The sequence below is a fragment of the Coenobita brevimanus genome, chromosome 15 (genome assembly GCF_032717465.1).
Source record: "Coenobita brevimanus isolate Jiangsu-jjx chromosome 15, ASM3271746v2, whole genome shotgun sequence".
Taxonomy (NCBI): domain Eukaryota; kingdom Metazoa; phylum Arthropoda; class Malacostraca; order Decapoda; family Coenobitidae; genus Coenobita; species Coenobita brevimanus.
The window spans coordinates 1,559,275-1,580,277 of NC_136968.1; the positions used below are offsets into that span (position 1 = coordinate 1,559,275).

Sequence of the window (21,003 nt, forward strand, 5' to 3'; positions counted from 1 at the left end):
TCAGTGCCATGTCCTAATTATACACTATTAACTTTTTGATGCAGGAGTTATTTTGACATGATAAATGTTGGCAAGCAGGAAGATTTGGTAATTTTTGCTTATCTTTCCACATGTACAGTTTGCAAGCTATTTGTGCAATCTTAAAAAAGACAATACCAACAGAAAGCACAAACTTTCAGCTTTAAAATGTTACTGACTGTAAGCTGCTACAGTGACTAGTGGAGGAGCTTGGGTGAGGTGTATGAATGTAACCTTTTTTATGTTCTGGGCTGTGAACTGCGGCAGACTGTGGGGATGCTGATTTCACAACCACCACCACACACTCACTAACGGGTACTGCCTCCTGCCAACATTCAAAGTCACTTATTATAAGTGTTATATTTATTCACTTTCACAACAAACTTTCCAATTTGATCTTCCATCACACCTATTTACAATGGAACTGCAACCAGCAACACCATACAACTTAGGTTTCATTGCCATGACCCCCTTTTATAACCCATTCACACTGATTTACATGTTATATATTAGTTCCTTTTGTCTATAGTATTTACACATACCCCTTACATTGTACTGTTAGTTAACGATTATATATCCACACTGACTTATGCCTTATTTATTATTATTTTCTTTTTTTACACACTGTATTTGCACTGATTTACATCCTATCACCAACACTATTATTCTCCATATCACTTCTTATGTCTGGTTCTATCACCACTACTACTATACCTGGTGTCAGTGACAGAGCCCATTAATCCCCACCCATTCACCCAGTGCCTGAGTGGAAGGTCTGAGAGACGAGGGAGACTCAGTCATTATCAAGTCACATGCAGTAAACATGTTCAACGCTCTCACAAACTGAAGCAGCAAAACTATGGACAGCCACCTATTACTTAACTGCTTTACTGTAATAATGTCTTTTTCCTTTCACTGTGGCTGGTACACTGTTTTAATAAGACGGAATTGTTTTTCATTAGGGATGTCGCAAGAAAGTACCAAGCAATGTCATCCTGAAAACACCTTTAACAGGCATATGCATATTTATGGTTTAAAAAATTACCACTAAGATTTTCTTTTAATTTATGAAAAAGGAACAGTTTTTACTTAAAACATTTCTTCACTTCTCCTATAATTCTCATAAGATCTCAGGAATTTTGTTGAATTGCCCGTACAGTATAACATGGCACTGCTCATAATTAATGATGTGCATGGCAACCTAAAACTAAGTGTACTGCATTAGAAATAAATCTTGTTATTCTCAAATACAGCTCTGGAAAAAACAAATATAATAACTGCATCCATAAAGCTTTACAATCATTAATAACATTGATGTATTTTGTTGTACAGAAACAATATACAGGTATGTATATCTTTTGTATATAAAAATATTTTGCATCACACAAATATATTTATACAGCCTGTTTCCTCACTGCATCAATATCAAATGCAAAATTAAGCAAAGCCATTGTCAAAATTCTGTACCCAAATTATCATTATTATGCAACTGAAGCAGATCAGCAGACAAAAATGCATTAAAATTCCATTAAAAAATGTGACATTTACTCACTGAATATCATACTCCTTTGAAGGAACTTTCTCATTGTTTACTCTGTTTCTCTGTCCTGATTCTTCTTGTGATATTCAACAAAGCACATTTGTTTAACTTTCAGACACAGGAACACATCACATTTTGTACATCTGAGTCCAAACACCCCTTTGGGACAGTAAGCACAGTGTCCCCTTGACTGTTTTTCTGATCCCATTGGCACAGGCCAATAGTCAATACAGTCAAACCGAATGTCTTTTGATGATGTGGGTCACCTCACATTACTTTTCTTTGGAGCAGGGCCCATAGACATTGGCTGTCCAACACTTACTTTTTTATTCAACTTGGCCAAGGTGCTAGCTATCTCAAGGCAAAAATCTCTCAGAGTCATGACTTCTTCCTTTAGCATTGTAGCTTCACGCTTGTGCTAAAGTCAGGCATTAGTTACAGAGAGATCCAGAACATATCCAAACAATGGGAGATACCATCTATGTGACTTCATTGGTGACTTATACAAAGAAACTAACATGTCAGAAAGATCAGTTTTGCCCATATGCTTATTATGGGATAAAACAATAGAGGGACATGGGATGTCAACTTTACACTTCTTTTCTTTATCATACCTTGTCACAATACCTTCTGGTTCAACTCCAACTGCATTGCTAAGTAGTGTTACACATTTGTTGCCAAGCCATTTAACTACAATTACATCATCTGAGGAGCTGTAGTCATAGTGCCCTTGACCTTTTTCTTCAGTTCATTATCTGACGACAGATGTGATACCACTTCTTGCTTCTCTCACAGTACCAAGTGTTTCTATTCCTATCACAGTATCCAACTGTTCTGTAAGCCTGTAACTGGTGAAAAAGTTGCTACAGAATGCAAGACTGAGGATCTGGAATGGATTTACATAATGCTAGCACAACCTTTTCTCCAAGCAAGAATTCTTTCTCACTGTCAGCCAGATTTTCATTACTGAAGGTTGTTCCACCTTGGTACAGGAGTAAATCATGTACATTTCCACAGGAACTAGATCTACAAAAACCTTTGAAGTCCCACTTATGTGGTTTATTCTTAACATACTGCCGTAGTGTTCCAGCCCTTGTTCCCTTGTATGACACCATTACTTCATCTACACAGTGGTAATTGCTGCTCTCTATATTCTTGCACTGTTCACAAAACATATCAAATAGTGGTCTTATCTTCTGAAACTTGTCATCACTGCTCTGCTGATCGTGGTTATCATGAAAATGTATGTATCGTTGAAGACATCTGAACCTCTTACAACTCATATCAACTACAAGTGGATAGCACAGCTTCACACTCCAGTAATCATCAACTGCTGGCAACTGGCATATCCCCACATAAAGCGAAGCAGCCAAAAATTTGTGCAATTCATTTTCATCTGTACTTATGCTAAGGCTCAACTGCTGAATTGAATACAAGTTTGTCTGCTGTACAATATGGTTTACCATTTCATGTGTAAAAAACTATGAGAAATACTGAAATGGTGTTTGAAGGCTTTCTGGTTCAGTAAATTTTTTCTCTGGTGGGTAAATACTGTCTATGTCTCTCTTTCTCTAAAGCCTTTCACTTGAGGGATGCACACTAGATGTCAATGAGGTTGTACTGTCATCTAATGGAACCAGTTTTGCACTGGTCCTTTTACATTTCTTTGTACATTGTTCTACTTGTGGATCCCTGGAACTGCTTGGTTGTACTTCCACATCATTTGGCATTGAAGAATCATCATCCTTGTCATCTGAATCACTCTCTCTCATATCAGGTCTAAAATCAGGATCACTGACATCATCATCATCGTTATGGTACTGAGTTTATCATCTGATTGCTCTGCATAATTCAGTACTACTGCCATTAAGTCTTCACTTTTTTGCCCATAAAACATGAGCATTCATTATAGTGTCTGAAAAAAATGTAAACACTTATAAAAACTGTTTTTCTATGATAACCACTGTTTCAGTACTACAGTATGTAGTTTTACTTGCTGCTCAACAAAATTGTTAAGCATTATTCATACATCTCATGCTCTGTATTACACATATGATACTGCTATTCAAAATAATCACCAATGTACAGAAAATACAAAAATGGTACAGAAATTTTGCGTACCTTTCAACAGACCATTAAAAATGAATGAAAAAGATATGGAAAATCAGGTCTGATTGGTAGCTGAGAGGCTGTGTCTACTCTGAGTCAGCTGACTGACACATGCTGCCATCCACGGAGGGGATCAGGCACCAAAGCAAAGGCTACAATATTGTTGAGCAGCCTGGACAGTTTCTCTTTTCTGTAGCTTCATTTCAGTATACTTTGTACCTGTTGAAAATGTCTCACCATTTTTGCTGAGCAAAAGGTTTAACAAAAATTCAGGACATTTGTTCCATTTTCCTTGCATCAGAGTACACCTGAACATACACACAAATACAATCACAACTCGGTACACGAGTCTGGTATGTAATCTATCAACAGAATGGCGAAGCAGAAGTTATATCCGGTTTCAGGCAAATGACTGCGAAACTCACTTAAACGATCATTGTGTAGGCAGCATACAGCAATCCCATGCGTATGTGGTGCCTCCTGTGCAAGCCAACAGTCAGACACTTGAGCCATGATGGCCACCCAATGTTTACAGGCACTGTGATTGTCTCCCTTTTGTTCTCTCTCATGCTTGCAAGGCCACTGATACACCCTCCCTACTGCCAAGTAACAGTGCATGTTAACAAATAGTGCAATGCACGATATTAAGTGGAGTGATAACTTTTATGTGTGTGAAATACTAGACTCAGAAATCATGTTTGACATGGATTCTACCCCTAGTGGAAAGTGTGGTGCTACTGAAGGCAAGCCTAAAGGGATAAGGTTTTTTGAGATGTTAGGTTACGTGGTCCTTGACCCCCAGTGTAACCTCACTGAAGCCACGTTAAACTGACACTGATAGCGTATGACAGGTATTCACTTGATATAACCCCATCACATAGAGTCGAGACTGTAACCATTTTCCTTCCATAAGATTTCGTTTCAATGGTTTCACTTGTAAACAAATTTCCAATGTTGCATTGCTGGTATAAATACCGTATATACTGGCATATAAGTTGATGTTAGAAAATCTCACAAAAGCTAGGGTTCGTACTGTCGATACATGGCAGACAAAAAAATAAGGCTGTGGCATATACCACAGGAGGGAAGTGACACTACCAGCAGACTTACAGCCATACGGTTGCCTACTAATTCTATCACGCCAGTCTTGTACTGCATTTTTATGACAGATCCAAGTTTTATATACAGTACTACTTCTTACCTGGTTAATTTTTGTGGCCGAGACAAAGGTTTAATAAAAGCAAGTCATGGTTACTGGTAATTGCTGGTGTTTACACCTAAAATGTGTAAAGTATCCTATGCTGTGCACCTTTCCATGAACATAAACAAACACCAACTGAGTACTGGCTATTCGAGACGGTGAATCTGATGTGCTATTACTGTGGGCTTTCCATGGACAGAGATGATATGCGTTTTGAACAGTTTTGTTACAGTGATCGGTTGTGCACCTTAACCTTATATTGGACTTCATAAGTACGATAAACCCTCAATTATCCGTATCCGAATGTTAGGCATGGGCTTTATTATATCAGTAACCAGATTTCTTTGTCGATATCCAAACATAAAATTTTTAGTATGGCCAGCTGGGCAGCCTACAAATTCAAAAAACTGGTTGGGCAGCCAGCCAGCCTCTCTGGCCACACATTGGTAATAGCCACCAGCTGGGCAAAAATGGCCATCCACACCAAACAGTCTGGCCAGATCACTTGGACGCTCCCGGGCACGCACAGCCATCTGCCTCCCTACTGAATGGTCGAAGTCACCCGGCCGACCGGATCGACTGGATGCCCCCTTGCATCATGATGTATCCAATGTTGCTGCTGAGTGGTAACATCTGCCTGGCCTAGCAAAAATGACCCTTGTGCTCACAGGTCAGTTTGGCACTTTTTACTTGTGTGCTCACAGCCAAGCATGGACAGAGACATGGCAACACCGTGTTCACGTGGCAATAATGCACCTCAATTCCCGTTTCTGTCTTTCTCAAGTGTGAACATGCTTGGACGAGTTGTAACCATGGTAGCTTCTATTGTCGCATTTGTGGTGGTTCCCTACCTTCTTCAGGTGTTGATTCTTCTCTGCAGCATTCTAACGTGTGTCGTGATCGCCCCACCATCACCCAAGAAATGAAAGAGGAAGGTATTGACTCTGGCAACAAAGCGTGAAATACTGAGCATGGTTGACGCGGGCTGGACCACTTCAAGCATTCTGCAGGAATATGATCTGGTCTGTTCAACTTAGTCTGATATCAAGAAATCATGGCCCAAGCTGACTCAGTACGGACGGGATTAGAGCTATGTCACTTGGAGGGGCAACCAGAAGGTCATGTCTCTGCCCCGTCATGCCGCCATCGACCAGTCAACTTTGGTTTGCCGGTGCCAACAAAGAGGTGCTGACAAGCTCGTATGTGGGACCGGGTTGAAAGTGGCAGCCAAAACATTTGCATGCCTACACAATGTGTGTGGCTTCAAGGCTTCTGAAGGATGGCTCTTACGGTTCAAACCTTGACATGGCCTTACTAATCATAAGACACATGGTGAGGCTTTGGATGCAGAAGCGAAGGATGTAGAACCCTTTCACAAGAAAATGTGGAGCTTGTTCGAGGACAAGGGCCTTGCTCTGTCAAGTGTACAGTGCTGACAAAACTGGCCTCTTCTAGCACTCCTTGCCCACCAACACCCTGGCAGATGAGAGGGAGAAGACTGTGCCAGGTCAGAAGATGTCCAAACACTGTGTCTGTTTTGTGTTGTGCCAATGCTAATGGCATGCACCGCCTCAAGCCCGTAATTGTTGGATGAGCAAAACAGCCATATTACTCCGTGGGTTGATGGATAGCCTGCCTGTTGTGTGGTACCATTCTGTGAAGGCCTGGTTCACTTGCAAGATCTTCACAGACTGGTTCCACAGACACTTTGTCAAGTTATCCGTTAACAATTGGAGGAACTTGTATCCCTCGCGATCAGGTGAAGGAACTCCTGATCTTCAACAATGCCCTTGTGCATCCATCCATGAAGGAAGTGGTTGCTGATAACGGTCATATCAGGTGCATGTTTCTGCCACCTGACAGGACTGCTCTCATTCAACCAATAGAACAAGGTGTTATTGGGGCAGCCATGAGACTGTACCATCAGATATTCCTCGAAGAGGTGATGGTGGTGCTAGAAAACAAGCAAGGGGTTGACACACGTAGTGAATGAACCTTGGAAAACCTTCACCGTTACAACATCAAGTCTGCAGTGGTCAACTGGATGAATGCTTGGAAGGTAGCCTCCATCAAAACCCTTCAAAGTGGTTGGTCTCATCTCCCTCAGGGATACAAGGCCCCACAAGACTTTGAGGGAATTGACGTGGACAATTTCCACCTTAATCTACTTGCGGCAAGCAAGGATGTGCATGTCACCGATGTTAGGGATTGGATGGATGATGACAGTGGCAATGCTGGTCATCAGACATTGCCTAATGAGGAGATCGCTGCTGCTGTCTCTGCAAGGAGAACAGATATCGGCGGTGAGGACGAGGATGAAGACCCTGACTCTGAGCACCCCGCCACTCCATCATCTTGGTATGTTACATGCCAGCATAGAGCAGGTGCTTGAATATGCCAAGCACCAGCAATGCAACAGGGAGTTGGTGCAACTGAAGCTGGCGATGGATATGCGGACAGTCAGTGACGCTGTCATCCTCTGCCAGAATTGTCACACCTTTCACCCGTCCAAGATCGACTCGTTTTTCATGCCTACCACTCCCACGCATGTAAACCCATTCTCCCCACCACCACCTTGTCCCCAGTCTTCACTCTCGGATCCACAACTGAGCACACCAATGGCCGCTGAGTCGTTGTTAGACATGAGCTTGTAGCTATCTTCAGTCTCCTGAGGTGGGCAGGCCTCCATCACCTTGCCTCACATCCCCACTCATCACCCAGCTCCAGCGGATGGAGGAGGAGGAGGAGTTTGACATTTGTCAGTGGTAGTGTTAGCCACTACACCACACGGGATTGCAGTACATCATCTGGAGACTAACAGGTTACAACACCTGTCTGCCATTCACTGGGAGGTAAGCACAGTGCAGTACTTTATTAGAATTCTTTTAGCAACCTTCATCTTTGTCATTTATTTCCTTTATGGACTTTTTGTTATTTATGCATTGTTTTCTTAGTGTCAAGCATTACACTGGATATTCCCATGTGTGTTTTGATGTCTAAATAACTGAAAGACCAAAGAACACTGCCACAATTAGAAGGGGTACCGTACATATAGGTAGGGTATTGCTCCTTATACAGATATTGTCCGTATCCGGATGTACTGATGGCTTTATTACGTCAGATAATCAAGGGGTTACTATACAACATGTCTGGTGCTTGTAAACTTTGCCATTTTGGTTGTAATGATGTCAATTGTCTGCTGGTTAACAAATTCTTCACAGTCAGATGGAGGTGGTGCTGCCTCACTTTGGGGGTTGACTTATCCAGTGAATATAGGCCTAAATCTGAATTACACCTCAAATTTTAGGGGTCGACGTATACGGTAATCACTACGTGCTTTTTAAAGATTTTGTTAGGGAGACAACACTCACGTGTACCATCTCTCTCCCTCTCTCTCGCTATAAATAAGAACATTGAGGAAAATCATACTGAGCTGTAAATCATGTGGGCTCTATTTTATTTCTGATGACAAGTACCTGACTCATCTCCTATTACTTCTGTTCATTCAGACTTCATCACCATCCGATGATTCATGGTCTGTGTCACTTAGGTTGAAAACAAATTGTTCCAGTAAGTGTTCAGTCGCTCTGTCTTTTTTTCTGTACTCTTCCTCCACATTTCTGGCGTGCATCATACACTTCTTCCAATCTTCCTTACTCATTCTATCCACTGCATTCCTGGATAATTCTTCCACACTTTTCAAGCTCTGATTGCTGTTGGAGCTCTCTTTCTTGACCTCTGATTTTACTTGCGCCCAAATCAGTTCAATGGGATTCAAGTGACAGTGATATGAGGGCAGCCTCAACACTTCATGATCATTTTCATGTGCAATGGTGTCAATTTCATAAAGTTGTCTGCCCTTATATTTTGCAACCACTTGAAGCAGTTCTGTTTTTGTATGGCATGGATCGTGCTGAATGTTGTTTTGTGTGAGCCATGTTATTATGTCACTTATCCTTGAGGAAGCTGTTGGGGCTTTGTTTTGAAATTTGGACTGGTAAGAGGCATTGTCCATAACAATCAGTGAATGTGGAGGTACATTTGGAAGCAACTGATTATGAAACCATGAAAGGAAACACTCGCTGTTCACTGAGTCATGGTAATTTCTGTTTTTGGATGTGAACATCAGCAAAGTTCCAGGTACAAATCCCGCCTCTCCTCCAGCATGCAAAATGAAGACTCTTGCTCCTTTGTCACTCTTCAGCTTTGGTTCACCTGAACCATCTTTCACAGTCTCATTTTGGTTGACCCAAGTCTCATAAAGGTATATCTCTGGTCTTGGATTTAAACACTTTCTGTTTTCCTCTATTATCCTCAAATATTTTTGTCTTCTGGCTACTATATTATTCCTTTCCACCAACAGATGTCTTCCACTTTGTACTTTCTTGTACCTAAAGCCAAGTTGCTTAATCACTTGCCTGAGGGATGTTTGGCTTCCTTTAAAGCTGACTGGTGGTTCTTTTATCTTTGGCAAAAGGGATACAACTGTAGGAAATTCACCTCTTTCATAAAAAGATAAAAGCTCTCTCCGGATGTACTCCTTGTTAAAGCTGTCAAGACATCCCAAGACCTTCGAAAAAGATGCTCTGAGAAGTGGTGATTCAAGTAAGCCTTGTGCAGCTTGTTTCTTTATCCTAAACACTGTTTTTGATGAGACTCCCGTAGCAGCAGCCGTCTTGTCCAAGACGTCCATTTCACTCTCTCGCTCATTTTGCCTTCGAAAATAATTGTAAGTGTTCAGTATTATCCTTTTGGACTGAACTGTCAACCATCCTGTGGCCCTGGGTCTGTCACTGGAGTGCTGCATCTTGTTCCTCACTGTGGCCCCTGAAATCAGGGGAAAAACAATGATGGCATGGGCTCCATGAATATACCTTAAGCACTAGTACACATAATTATACCTTCATTATATTGCTAAGGTATGCTCTGTATTCTTTTCCAACATTCAATGTAGACCCCCAAATTTGGATCATATCTGCATATTCCACATCACTATGTGAAACCCTTTATCTGCAGTTTACGTCTTTCAAACTGTGCAACTTAATCCAATACCACCTGAATCAGACACGGATTCAGAGTGGAACTCACACAGAATGCCCTGCCACATAATTGTACAACTATGGGCCTACAGGGCTTCATTTTCTTCAGATTACTAAGTTAGATGATATCTGTCAATAACATTTATTTTCTATAACATTCTCTGAGACCTAAGAGGCAACTTGCCCTAGTCACAACACTCTTCCCTCCCAACCGTCGCATGAACGTGCATATGCACACACACAAACTCATGGTTGTCAAACTGAAAGACTGACCATTGTAAACTTCTTACTTACAGACATTTTAAATATGAGACAAAACCATGCATACAATTAAGCTGCCAAATAAAATGTAACTTTATCAGTTTGCATGATCAAATCGAACACTAGAAAGTGTATGTGTGTGAGTACGGGGGGGAGGGTTAATAAAATTAATCTTCCTTCTGCCTGTGGGTGGCTTTACACTAAGTGACAAGCCAAATGGTTTCCTGTACACCAGGAAACCATTTACTATGCTGGGTGGTAACCATATAACCAAATTTTGACACCTGGTGGTTTAGCGGGTAATTATTGTGCTCCAATCGGATTGAGCCGGTGAAGGTTTATATCCAAGGGGTGGTTGGGGTTTATTGCTCATGTAATGCCACTCAGGGATGAGTGAGGCTGGTCACTCTCATCTTAAATGTCAGGACCAACTGCCTAGCCCCAGGCTCCTACGCTCCTCATGAGGCAATGTAGGATTGGATGATGAATGGATGGATGGACTATTTAATCCATTTAAACTAAAAAAAAAAAAAAGGCACTTCTTGATTTATTTGTTAATCATAGGAATACCAGTACAATGACAATGTAAAAGAGTACATAATCCTGACCAATGATGCAACAAATGGCAACCCTTAACACTGTATATTATTAAAAAGTAACTGGGAGGAAAGCAGACGGTATATCATAGTTTGTTATACAGTATAAGGCATTTGATGGAGAACCGCTATACCGGACCTAGGGTCAGAATTATACGATGGTCTGGTAGGTACCCCACGCAGGACAAGTTAAAGATGCCAATAAATTAGTATTGTATGGGTTTGGCCTGTATTACTTGATATATAACAGATCAGTAAACAATACAGAACAAACGTTGGCCATCATTTCGACATGATAATAATCCATCGAGCCACAGTGCACCATCTGTCTGGTAGGCTGTTTCATGCGCTTCTTATACTGGACTTCGATGCGGTTTATAATAACATTTACCAATATTTATACTTACTTTCTACATCACTACTCATGTCTAGTTTTGTAACCACTAGTGTTAGTACATCTAAAGTGTAGGTAGTCCTCAAACCAGGTTGGACACATAGCTACATTGCACCCTTTACACGATGTTCATAGCTGCTTTTCTCTTGCGCATACGTCTCGAGGTTGTGGCACATACATGACACCTGCGCTGTCCCCTCTTACAATCTGAAGAATGGGATGGGATATTGTGGAGACTGTGATGGGAGATGTAATCACGTACAAGCAGTCTATCAGGCAGAGTATGTGCATGACAACATGGCACTGCAGACTGTATGTGTCCACACCTCTCCAGCAGACTCATGATGACACCTTTACTGAAGAGGTGCAGACATGCCACTGGTGTTCGTCTGCTTCAGGAACAGGTTGAACGCATTCAGCATGCAAATGTCTACAACATACAAGAAAGCTACTTTATACCAATTGCACATCTTCCTCAAGCAGTCAATCTTGCTTATCTGGATGTCACTCCCATCACTGAAGTGTGTTTTTACTGCAGCTGACACCTGTATCTGGCAGCTTGATGGTGTCTCCCACTGTGCTGTCAACTTTGTCACCGTCAACATGTCTACCCTTGTGGGCAGTGGTGTGCATGTTCAGCAGTTTCTTATCATGCTACTTGATTGCCAACATTTTGGCAGAATTTGAACTTTTTCATCTTCATGATCGGCATACTTAAACTGGGACAACCCAGACTTGTGCGAACAAACAGTTGCACAGCAGTTGACACCATAATCTTGCAGGAATTTGGCCAGCTTGGGAGTAGTGTAATACAGTAAACCCTCATTATACAATGCCTCATTGTACGATATTTCGCTTATACAATGTCAAAATTTTAGTATCCTATGCCCCCTATACAATGGGAACGATTTGCAACAACGATGGATCATCCGCGGCTCAGTGAACAGCGAATGTGCAAACGCAACAAAAACGTCCTCACACTGTCGGCATTAGACCACACACACTTGTCCACTAGTCCAGCCTCATTAGCTAGCCCTGCCCAGCCAGCTAGCCCAGTCTTATCGATTGGTCCAGCCCCATCAGCCAGCCCAACCCAGCCAGCTAGCCCAGTCTCATCCGCCAGTCCAGACTCATCAGCCAGCTCCGTTCAGCCAGCCAGCCCTGCACAGTCAGCCAGTTCTGCCAGTGATGAGTGAGGGCTGTGAGGCCCTAACTGTCCCTTAGCCTCGGAGGGGACATCAACAATCCTATTTACTTAAGTAATAGTAAGAACTACTGTATACTGTTATTTTCATGTTTTTCCCCTCTTTATTCATTATTAATGTGTTACCTTACATGTTTAAACATAAGGATATTTCATGTATGTGAGTGTTAAGGTGTGTGAATGTGCTAGTTTAGGCAGGTCTGGGAACGTATCCCCATTGACTACATGTTATAACAGGTTCACTATACAATGGATTGCTATACGAGGGGGTTTTCAGGAACAGAACCCCGTCGTATAATGAGGGTTTACTGTACATATATGTGTATGGGATATGCCTACCACCAATAGATCTTTCAACCAATTTCTTCACAACTGCTCTTGACAAGCCAAGAAGGTCCATCCTGTCCGCATCAACATTATTTGCCATGTAAATGATCAAGTCCATCATATACCCTGTTTCGCAACTAGACAGCACAAAGAACTTTATTACAAAATGATGCTAATTCAATGGACTGTACTGTCAAAATGAGAAACATATCCCCTCAACAAATTTACTTTGTTAAGAATGAGACAAACTTGTCCTCCATGCAGGTGAGCCTGACATATTTTCCAGGTGGGATCTATAGTAAATGGGCAGTCACCGTTGGCAAAGTGAAGGTTTGGTAGGAACCTACTCTGGCCATGTACCTCCCACACATCAGTTTAGAGCTGAGATCATCTACTATCCAATATCTTGCAGCACATGTTTCTTGATGTGTGGCAACAACATCAACAATGTCACAAAGACAAACAATTCTTCCAAAGTGACAGGAAGTTGGCACATACTGAATGAGGATGATATAGTACCGGCAACCACACACTGGTCCTGAAACCTGTTTGTCTGTTTATATATCACATCCATCAGTGGCTGATCAAAACACACAAGGAAATACTTCATAGGCTTGAAGTCAAGAGTTGCAGGGTAAAGCATCTTGAATATCAATGCCTGTGTGGTCAAACTCGGGTAAATTAGACTGAAAATTAGTCCCATCACCCAAAGCAAATGCATCCAGCAAACCATGCTGTGGCTGCAGTGATCCTCTTCATTCTTGGAGCTGATTGCAGGGGCTGCAGAAGCAAGTGAAGGCTGGCCCACATGCCTGTCGACCCTGTTTCCTTGTGGATGGCTTGTTAGGCTGCTTAGCATGTAGTGGTGGGGCAGCTACCTGACCAGATGATGCTGGTGGCAACTCAGGATTGACTGGAGGTATTAGTGATGCTGGTGTCATATCACTGGTTGTAAAGAAAAGTTGTGCATTAAGTTTCCAACGCTATCTACGAAGCACAATTGCCAGCCCTCCCCCCCTCTCCCATTTACAGGAACAATTACAGAACAGTACAGTAGGACCTCACTATCACGGACTAATTGGGGCCCAAACCATTCCAAAAAATGTGAAATTCCAATAAAAGCGACATCCAGGCTTCCCCCTGTTAATTCGGACTTTTTCCGATATATCAGACATTAGGCCAGATCGCATAAACGGTTTTTAAACCGTTTTGACTTACCACTGTGGTACTGTACTGTGTTATAACTTCACAACATTAATCATATAGTATAATATATATAATAATACTGTACGGTACACTGATAAACATGTCTTTCATTTACCTTATTGTGGTGAACAGAGCTGAAGTTGTCAGACAGTCCGGACTACTTCTGGATTTATCGGACTTTTTCCGATATATAGGAATTTAGTCAGGCAGCTCCTCGAGTCCAGTAAAAGTGAATTCCAGTCTACTGAAGTCCGTTATATCAAGGTTTTACTGTATATAGAAAATGTTGTAATACTTTGAAAGACATCTTTAACTTAAAACTGACTGTAATGTACATCACTAACATCACTGGAGGGAAGCAGTAGATGCTGCAGCACTGACTGGCCTGTTCTACACGAGCCAGGGCTGACAAAGAAACTTCAGACTAACACTCATGGGCAGGAGACTTCTTGTATCTATTCCAACTAATGCCATATGATTTTATTCACTGAGTGAGTCATAGCAGCCTAAGTGTTATTTCTGGGAGGGATAACTGCTGTATATTCCACCCACAATCATGCAGTGTTATTATGATAAGCAAGTCATACGAGCCTGAGTGATACTTCTGGTAAATATATCTTGTAACTGAAACAAATGTTTCTAACAATGTATCACATTTGCTGCAGCTTAATACTAAAGTATCATATAATTTATAAAGATTCGAACATCCAAGATGCTTGTATGCATCATCCTTGGTCATCTAATTGTGGCGCTCCATGCTGCTCAATCTCTGGTGGCTTCTCCATTCAGTCACTTATCCCTGAGGCCACTCGATGTCCTTATCCCAGGTCTTTTTCAGTCTACCTCTCCCAATCCTACTGTAACACTGATGTTCATGCTTCTCATCTTCCAAGATATTTTCAGGTAATGGGATGCACAAGGAAACCCTGACTGCCACCAGCTATGATGGTTACCTTACAGAGGCTAACATCATTTGCTCTAGTTAAGTTTTTAGCTGATTTTTATTTATATTCCACATTAATCAAAATCACTCATTTCTTAGGAAGAAAAGGGCAGCAACTACTAAAAAAAAGAAAAAAAAAAAAAAAAAATGAAAATGAATATTATTCAAACAGACTATTGTACGCCAAAACAAATGAGAAAAACTTTAGATTTGATGTCCAAACTGCTATGTGGTGAAAGGGAAAAATGTACTGAAATGTAAAAAAACTCTAAAGAGTGGATGTTAAAGGAGAGAGAGAGAGAGAGAGAGAGAATGAGTAGATGCATACATATGTAAGTCCAGAAACATGGAAAATGGATGAAGTGTGTGCATGACTATGTTCATAAAAGTAGACCCTCACTCTGTTGTGCCCTGCTAGGCTGTTTATCTTATTTAATGAACGCTTTCAGGTCCCTGGACAAACTGTCGTACATACCAGTCACCATCTGGTACGTGGGACACGTCACACGGATCTTCCGCTCAACTCTGGGCCCACCGGACCATTTTTTGCCTTTAACACATACTGTACTGTTCATTACTGTACTTGGGGCACATGAAGTAGGCCTACTGGATCACAACAGATCATCCCCATGTGCAGGGTGACTCAAAACCCAGTTACCAATGCTGATGGCAGTTTTTTCCACCTGCTTGGGCTGGTCATGAAGCAGTGCTATGACATGGATATAAAATAAAGAGCTAAATAAGTGTAAAATGGGTACAGTTTTCATTTTCAGTACCAGAATGCTATTTCATTTATATTTTCCACTATGTGCTTGAAAATCCACTTCAGGGAGGAACCAACAGACGCACCAGCCTCTCAACTTAATCGAATCAGGTTTCCCCCCCAGTTGATCCATTATAGAGAGGGCCTACTGCCATCTTGTAAATCTTGGACTGCCTAACTTTTCTTCTAATCCAGCTAACCTCTGCACTAGTATGGGTTGGACAGTTGAGGGGCCACTGTACATATTTATGTCATTGCAGCTGAAGCAGTTAACACCCTTAGTTTGATTAGGATCTAGTGTTAACTCCTCCAACAAGATGTGCCTCACATGGGTTTATATCCAAGGGGAGGCTGGAGTTTATTGCTCATATAATGCCCCTCAGGGATGCACTTGGGCACCCTGGGTTTCCCAACCAGTTTCATTATAAGTATTGTAGAGAAACAGTTTTACTTGTGTATGAATATTCTTGACATGTAAAGGGCAATTTTGGCACAATGCTGGAAATTGACCTTTCCACCCAACTGGAGCCGAGTGTGGCCAATTAGCTGATCATGTCATGTGCCCAGTGATATGCTACTTTTGAGCATATGTTTCATGTATCATGGTACTATTTGTGTTACACGGTACTGATGAATCCATCATCAGCTCAGTGCATAACTGGGTATGGGGGAATCTTATAGTGAAAACTCATCACAGGCTGACAGACTGTACTGTGAAATGAAATGAAGCACCTGGAGTGAAGGAGTGTTATGCTGTGGATACGTTTGAAAGCATCAGATTTACCTTAACATGGCTTGGTCATAGTGTGGTAATGGCAAATGAGAAATTGACTAGGAAAGTGTATGAATGAGGTGCAAGGGAGAAAGAAAAGGGGGAGATTGAGATGAAGGGATGGGTTGAGGTACTTGAGATGGATGGGGTGTGAGTTGGAGAGATGGCAGTGGACTGGGTGACATGGAGGCAATTCACTTGTGTCCACGCCTTCCTAGATTACGGCATCTGACTATAGACTGACTGAGAGTTGAGTATGGCAGATAGATAAGACTGACAGACAACTATACTCGCGACAGTGAGAGGTGGCGGAGAAGCCCATCCCACTCTCTTCCCCCTGAAATGCCTGTGACTGGTGGATGGTGGGATGGGAAGTGTGTGGGTGAGGTTAGGTGTCCATTTGATGACCAGTACAGGTGTATCGTCTAATGTGGAAAGACTTCTTCACCTGTCTGGTGCTACTCTCTCTCTCTCTCACTCACTTTGTATGTATATATGTATGTATGTACTTTTTTTCTTAAAATTTGTTGTTTCCCTTATATTTTCTAATCTCTTTTTTTCATGGCGTTGAAATACAAAGGAAAATATTATATTTATTAAAATGTACTTATACCAGTCAGTATCTCTTTATATGGCTCATTAAGTCATGCGTAATTCGTCGCCATATTTAATAACCTTAAATGTACTGTACCAGCCTCCTCCCTTCAACCAATGTCTGTCTCTGTCTCTGTCTGTCTGTCTGTCTGTCTGTCTGTCTCTCTCTCTGTCGAGCGAAAAAAGGAAACATAAGAGGGGTACTGATAAAGGATTTGATATAGATAAGTTTCATCATACATAAGGAAGAGGGAAGCCAAAATCGAAGGTAGCCAAGAGCGTGTGTGACCTGAGAAGGGAGGCTAATTCTTAAGGGAAAAGATAATCTGGTGTGTGTGTGTGTGTCTCTTTCTCTCTCTCTCTCTCTCTCTCTCATACTCCGGGACTTGTACACTCTGCTCCACATCAATAAAGTCATTACCGGTATATGCTATCCCTCCACTTCCACTGTTCTTTCACTCAATTTTTATTTGCCGAAACCAATCGGCGTCGGAATGTTGCCTTGTGTTTACGTATTTGTATGTCGAAGTTTTGCTGTGCAGTACTGTATTTGTAAGTTATAACATTAAATAAACCTTCTAACCACCTAAAGTGCTTCATATTGATTACCAATGGCAGATAACAGCAAAATACCACGTTTAGGGAGTCTAGGGGGCAAAATGGTTTCGGGACTATTCGCTGTCAAGCCAGTTCGCCGTCACAACAATAACAAGACAACATAGACTTTGATGGATCCCCCTGAAATATAGTTATTAAAGTACTGATTAATTAATAATAAGTATATTTATAAAAGTAGATTAATTATTATAAGTATATTTATAGAATGACGGGGAATCATCAAGGGTGCGAATTGTCCATGTTCTGATGGGGAATTGACATGATGGCGAATTGTCTTGGAACCCACTGATCGTGTGTAATCTATAAATCAGGTTAACTGGTTACAAGGCTTTATTTAATGCTTTAACTTTCTTTAAGTGCTTTAACTTACAAATGCACACCAGAATAGTAAATATTTAACTTACAAATACAGTACAGTACTGTGGAAAAGCAATACAGCAAATATTTAACAAACAAATAAAAAAGGTAATATTCTGACGCCTATCAGAAAACTGGTTATAAGACTTTATTTCTTGCTTGAACGTTATTTAATAATACTTTAACTTGCACATAAACTTACCAGAACAGTAATGTAAATATTTAACTTACAAATACAGAACTAAGGAAAAGCAGTACAGCGAATCACATCACGTGATCAAAACAAACCGTGCATGCTGAGCTGATGTTCGAGGATTTGGCCTTTCAAAGGCCTCTCTTGCGTAAATTTATAGTTTTCGTAATGGTTCTTTAATCTTACGTTGTCTTATACGTATCCTAGCACTAACCGTGTATAATTGCGAGCGCATTCGGTGAGAACGTGTTCGGGGCGAGTTTACTGTACAGTATACTGTACAGGTATACCTCGATATACAATAACCCTAGATGCGATACCCTGGCTTAACGATGGGGGTAGAAGTACCACCATATCCCACCTAACAATGTTCAAAGCCCGGTTTAATGATGAGTTTTGATTTTTTTTTACCGATTTTGATGATATTTTAGACTAAACTTGTGTGTTCAGGTTGATTTATAAACTGTTTTTAGACTTAGATTAGTGTGTTTTAGCCATAGGTGGGGTGAACATTGTCATTCTGGGGTACAGTTTACTAAGCTTGTATTTGGCAATTTTCAGATTTTATTTGTTGGTTTTAGTGGGTTATTTACAGGTGTTAGGGTTAGGTTAGCTTCTTTTACAGCTGTTAGGCCATATAGATTGGCTTTAAACTTGTTTTTGGACTCATTTGGGTGGGTTTTGGACTTGGTTGAGGGGAAAACCCAAGGCTGAAAAATGCATCCCATTACTTTAAATGTTAAAACTACACCAATATACGGTACGATACCCTGCCTAACGATGGGTTTTTACATAACCAATTACATCATTACACCAGGGCATTACTGTATATACTATATACAGGTATACCACAACCTACAATACCCCCTGAAGCGATACCATGTACCCCGGCTTAACCCGTAAAGTCCGCAATTTGCTCAACACTCCCCCCCAACCACAAAAAAAAAAAAGGGGTGTTTTTTCAAGTACTGTAAATGTCAAAATTTATGGCATATATTTCAAGAGCAAGAATTTACACACCTGATGATGTCAGTCTCATCCTGATTGACTGAGTAGTTCTCACACAGCAGCGCGGCAAAGAAAATAACAGTTAACCTTCCCAGCCTGGCGAGAGTAGGTACCTCGCAGAAAATGGCCTCATTTCAGTGACTCATCTGTCAAAACTCACGATATTCAAGGTGAATAATGTTCCTAGACATGAACGAACATTGCCTAACTAAACCTGAATGAAAAATATATCCTGGAGAAAAAAAAAAAAAAAAAAATTCAGGCAAAAAATAAAATGATACATTCATCAATGAACTCAATACTACAAACACGATAATATAATAAAATACAGTATCATGATAAATGAAAAACGTGACACACATAAAATGAAGAAAACACAGATGAATACATAAAAGTATAAATAGCTGAGTAAGAGCTGTACTCAAAAGTATTAAGGCTGAATGCAGGGAGAAGTCCCACCTCAAGGCACTAATCTCTCTCGCTGTCCACAGGGGAGATATGGGTTTGGTGGCTGGGTGGTGAAGTGGGTGTGGAGTGGGTGTAGAGTGAGTGGAGGGCAGGTGCAATGGGTGTACAGGCGTTATCACTTGGTGTCTCAAGTGTCAGTCACTATCCTCCCCACAGATTTGCATCCTTTGTGCATTTCATTATACTTAGTTGTGCTTTCCTACATTTGCATCTCTTACTTTCTATTGTCCTTTACTCTAGTTATTCAAAGTTCTTAGTGGTTACTCTTATGGCTCTAGCTTATGCTTAGTTCTTATTTTTTGTTCTTATTGTACAGTTCTTACAGCATAGTTCTTATTACTTAAGAGTTCTTACTAGTTATTTCATACTAGTACACTTACATACGATTACTGCGTTAGTATTTTGTCAGAGTATGATACTCCCTGAAGCAGGGCATGCAAAGCGGCACCATACATTCATTGCACATTGTGCTTGTTTTCTTATTGGCCTTTGCATGCCTAGTAGTTTTTTTGCACACAATGCAAAGCCGCTGTCCGTAGTTTCTGCCAGCCTGCACTGAGCCTGGTGGCAGTGGGATGTGGCAGAGGTAGTGGAGGTCTATGTACTCTTTACATATGACACGGTCAGGCTGGTGCACCACAGTTGCTGCGTGCCCTCACGTCATGCTTGTCACTGACCAAAACTCTGCAAGTAACTCGTTACCCAACTCCTCCACAAAGTCATGCAGTCTAAGTTGTTTCCATGTGTGCATCTTGTAACAGATGTAACAGTTCAGTATGCTCAAGTCCATCAGATGAAAGAACAACTTTTTGTACCATTTCACAGATTTTCTTATGCACTCAACTTCACTGATTACCATGTCACTTTTATCCACTAATCTCATGTTCTGGTTATAGTCGGTGATAAGGTCAGGCTTCGTGATAGGCTCACCATGTCTGTTTTTTTTCCCCCGTGTCTACCATATGACCGTCATGAACAGCAGAAAGAGAAGTTACACTGCGTTTGTCATGCCACTTCATTGCAAGGATGTTTTCACACTTTTGTATGTCCATCTATCCAGCATTTAGATTCTGTTCTAATTTAGGCATGTATTTACATTGCTCCTTCACAGCGCCACAACTTCCAGTGTTGTTCTCATGCAGGTACTGGCTTAGGATTGGGCTGGTGTACCAGTTATCTAGGTAAACAACATGACCCTTACCTAGATAACAGCCCATCATCTCTGCCACCATACCACCCAAGACATCAAGCGGCTGGCTGGAGTTGATGTCTGTCGATTTGCCTGTGCACAATATGAGGTCAAGGACACATCCTGTCTGGCAGTCACACAACATGAAAAGTTTTAGACCAAACCTATGCCTCTTCGTGCGTATGTACTGCCTAAACCCAATC

General features: G+C 41.2%; 1 protein-coding gene across 1 annotated transcript; it reads right to left on the reverse strand.

Moving 5' to 3' along the window:
* Nucleotides 1-8,373: 8,373 nt before the first annotated feature.
* On the reverse strand, nucleotides 8,374-11,190 carry LOC145390578 (uncharacterized). Its single transcript, XM_080265391.1, has 2 exons — nucleotides 11,172-11,190; nucleotides 8,374-9,695 (listed from the first exon to the last, which is right to left on the reverse strand). Exons 1-2 carry the CDS (start codon nucleotides 11,188-11,190, stop codon nucleotides 8,374-8,376), a joined length of 1,341 nt encoding a protein of 446 aa, XP_080121517.1.
* Nucleotides 11,191-21,003: the final 9,813 nt, after the last annotated feature.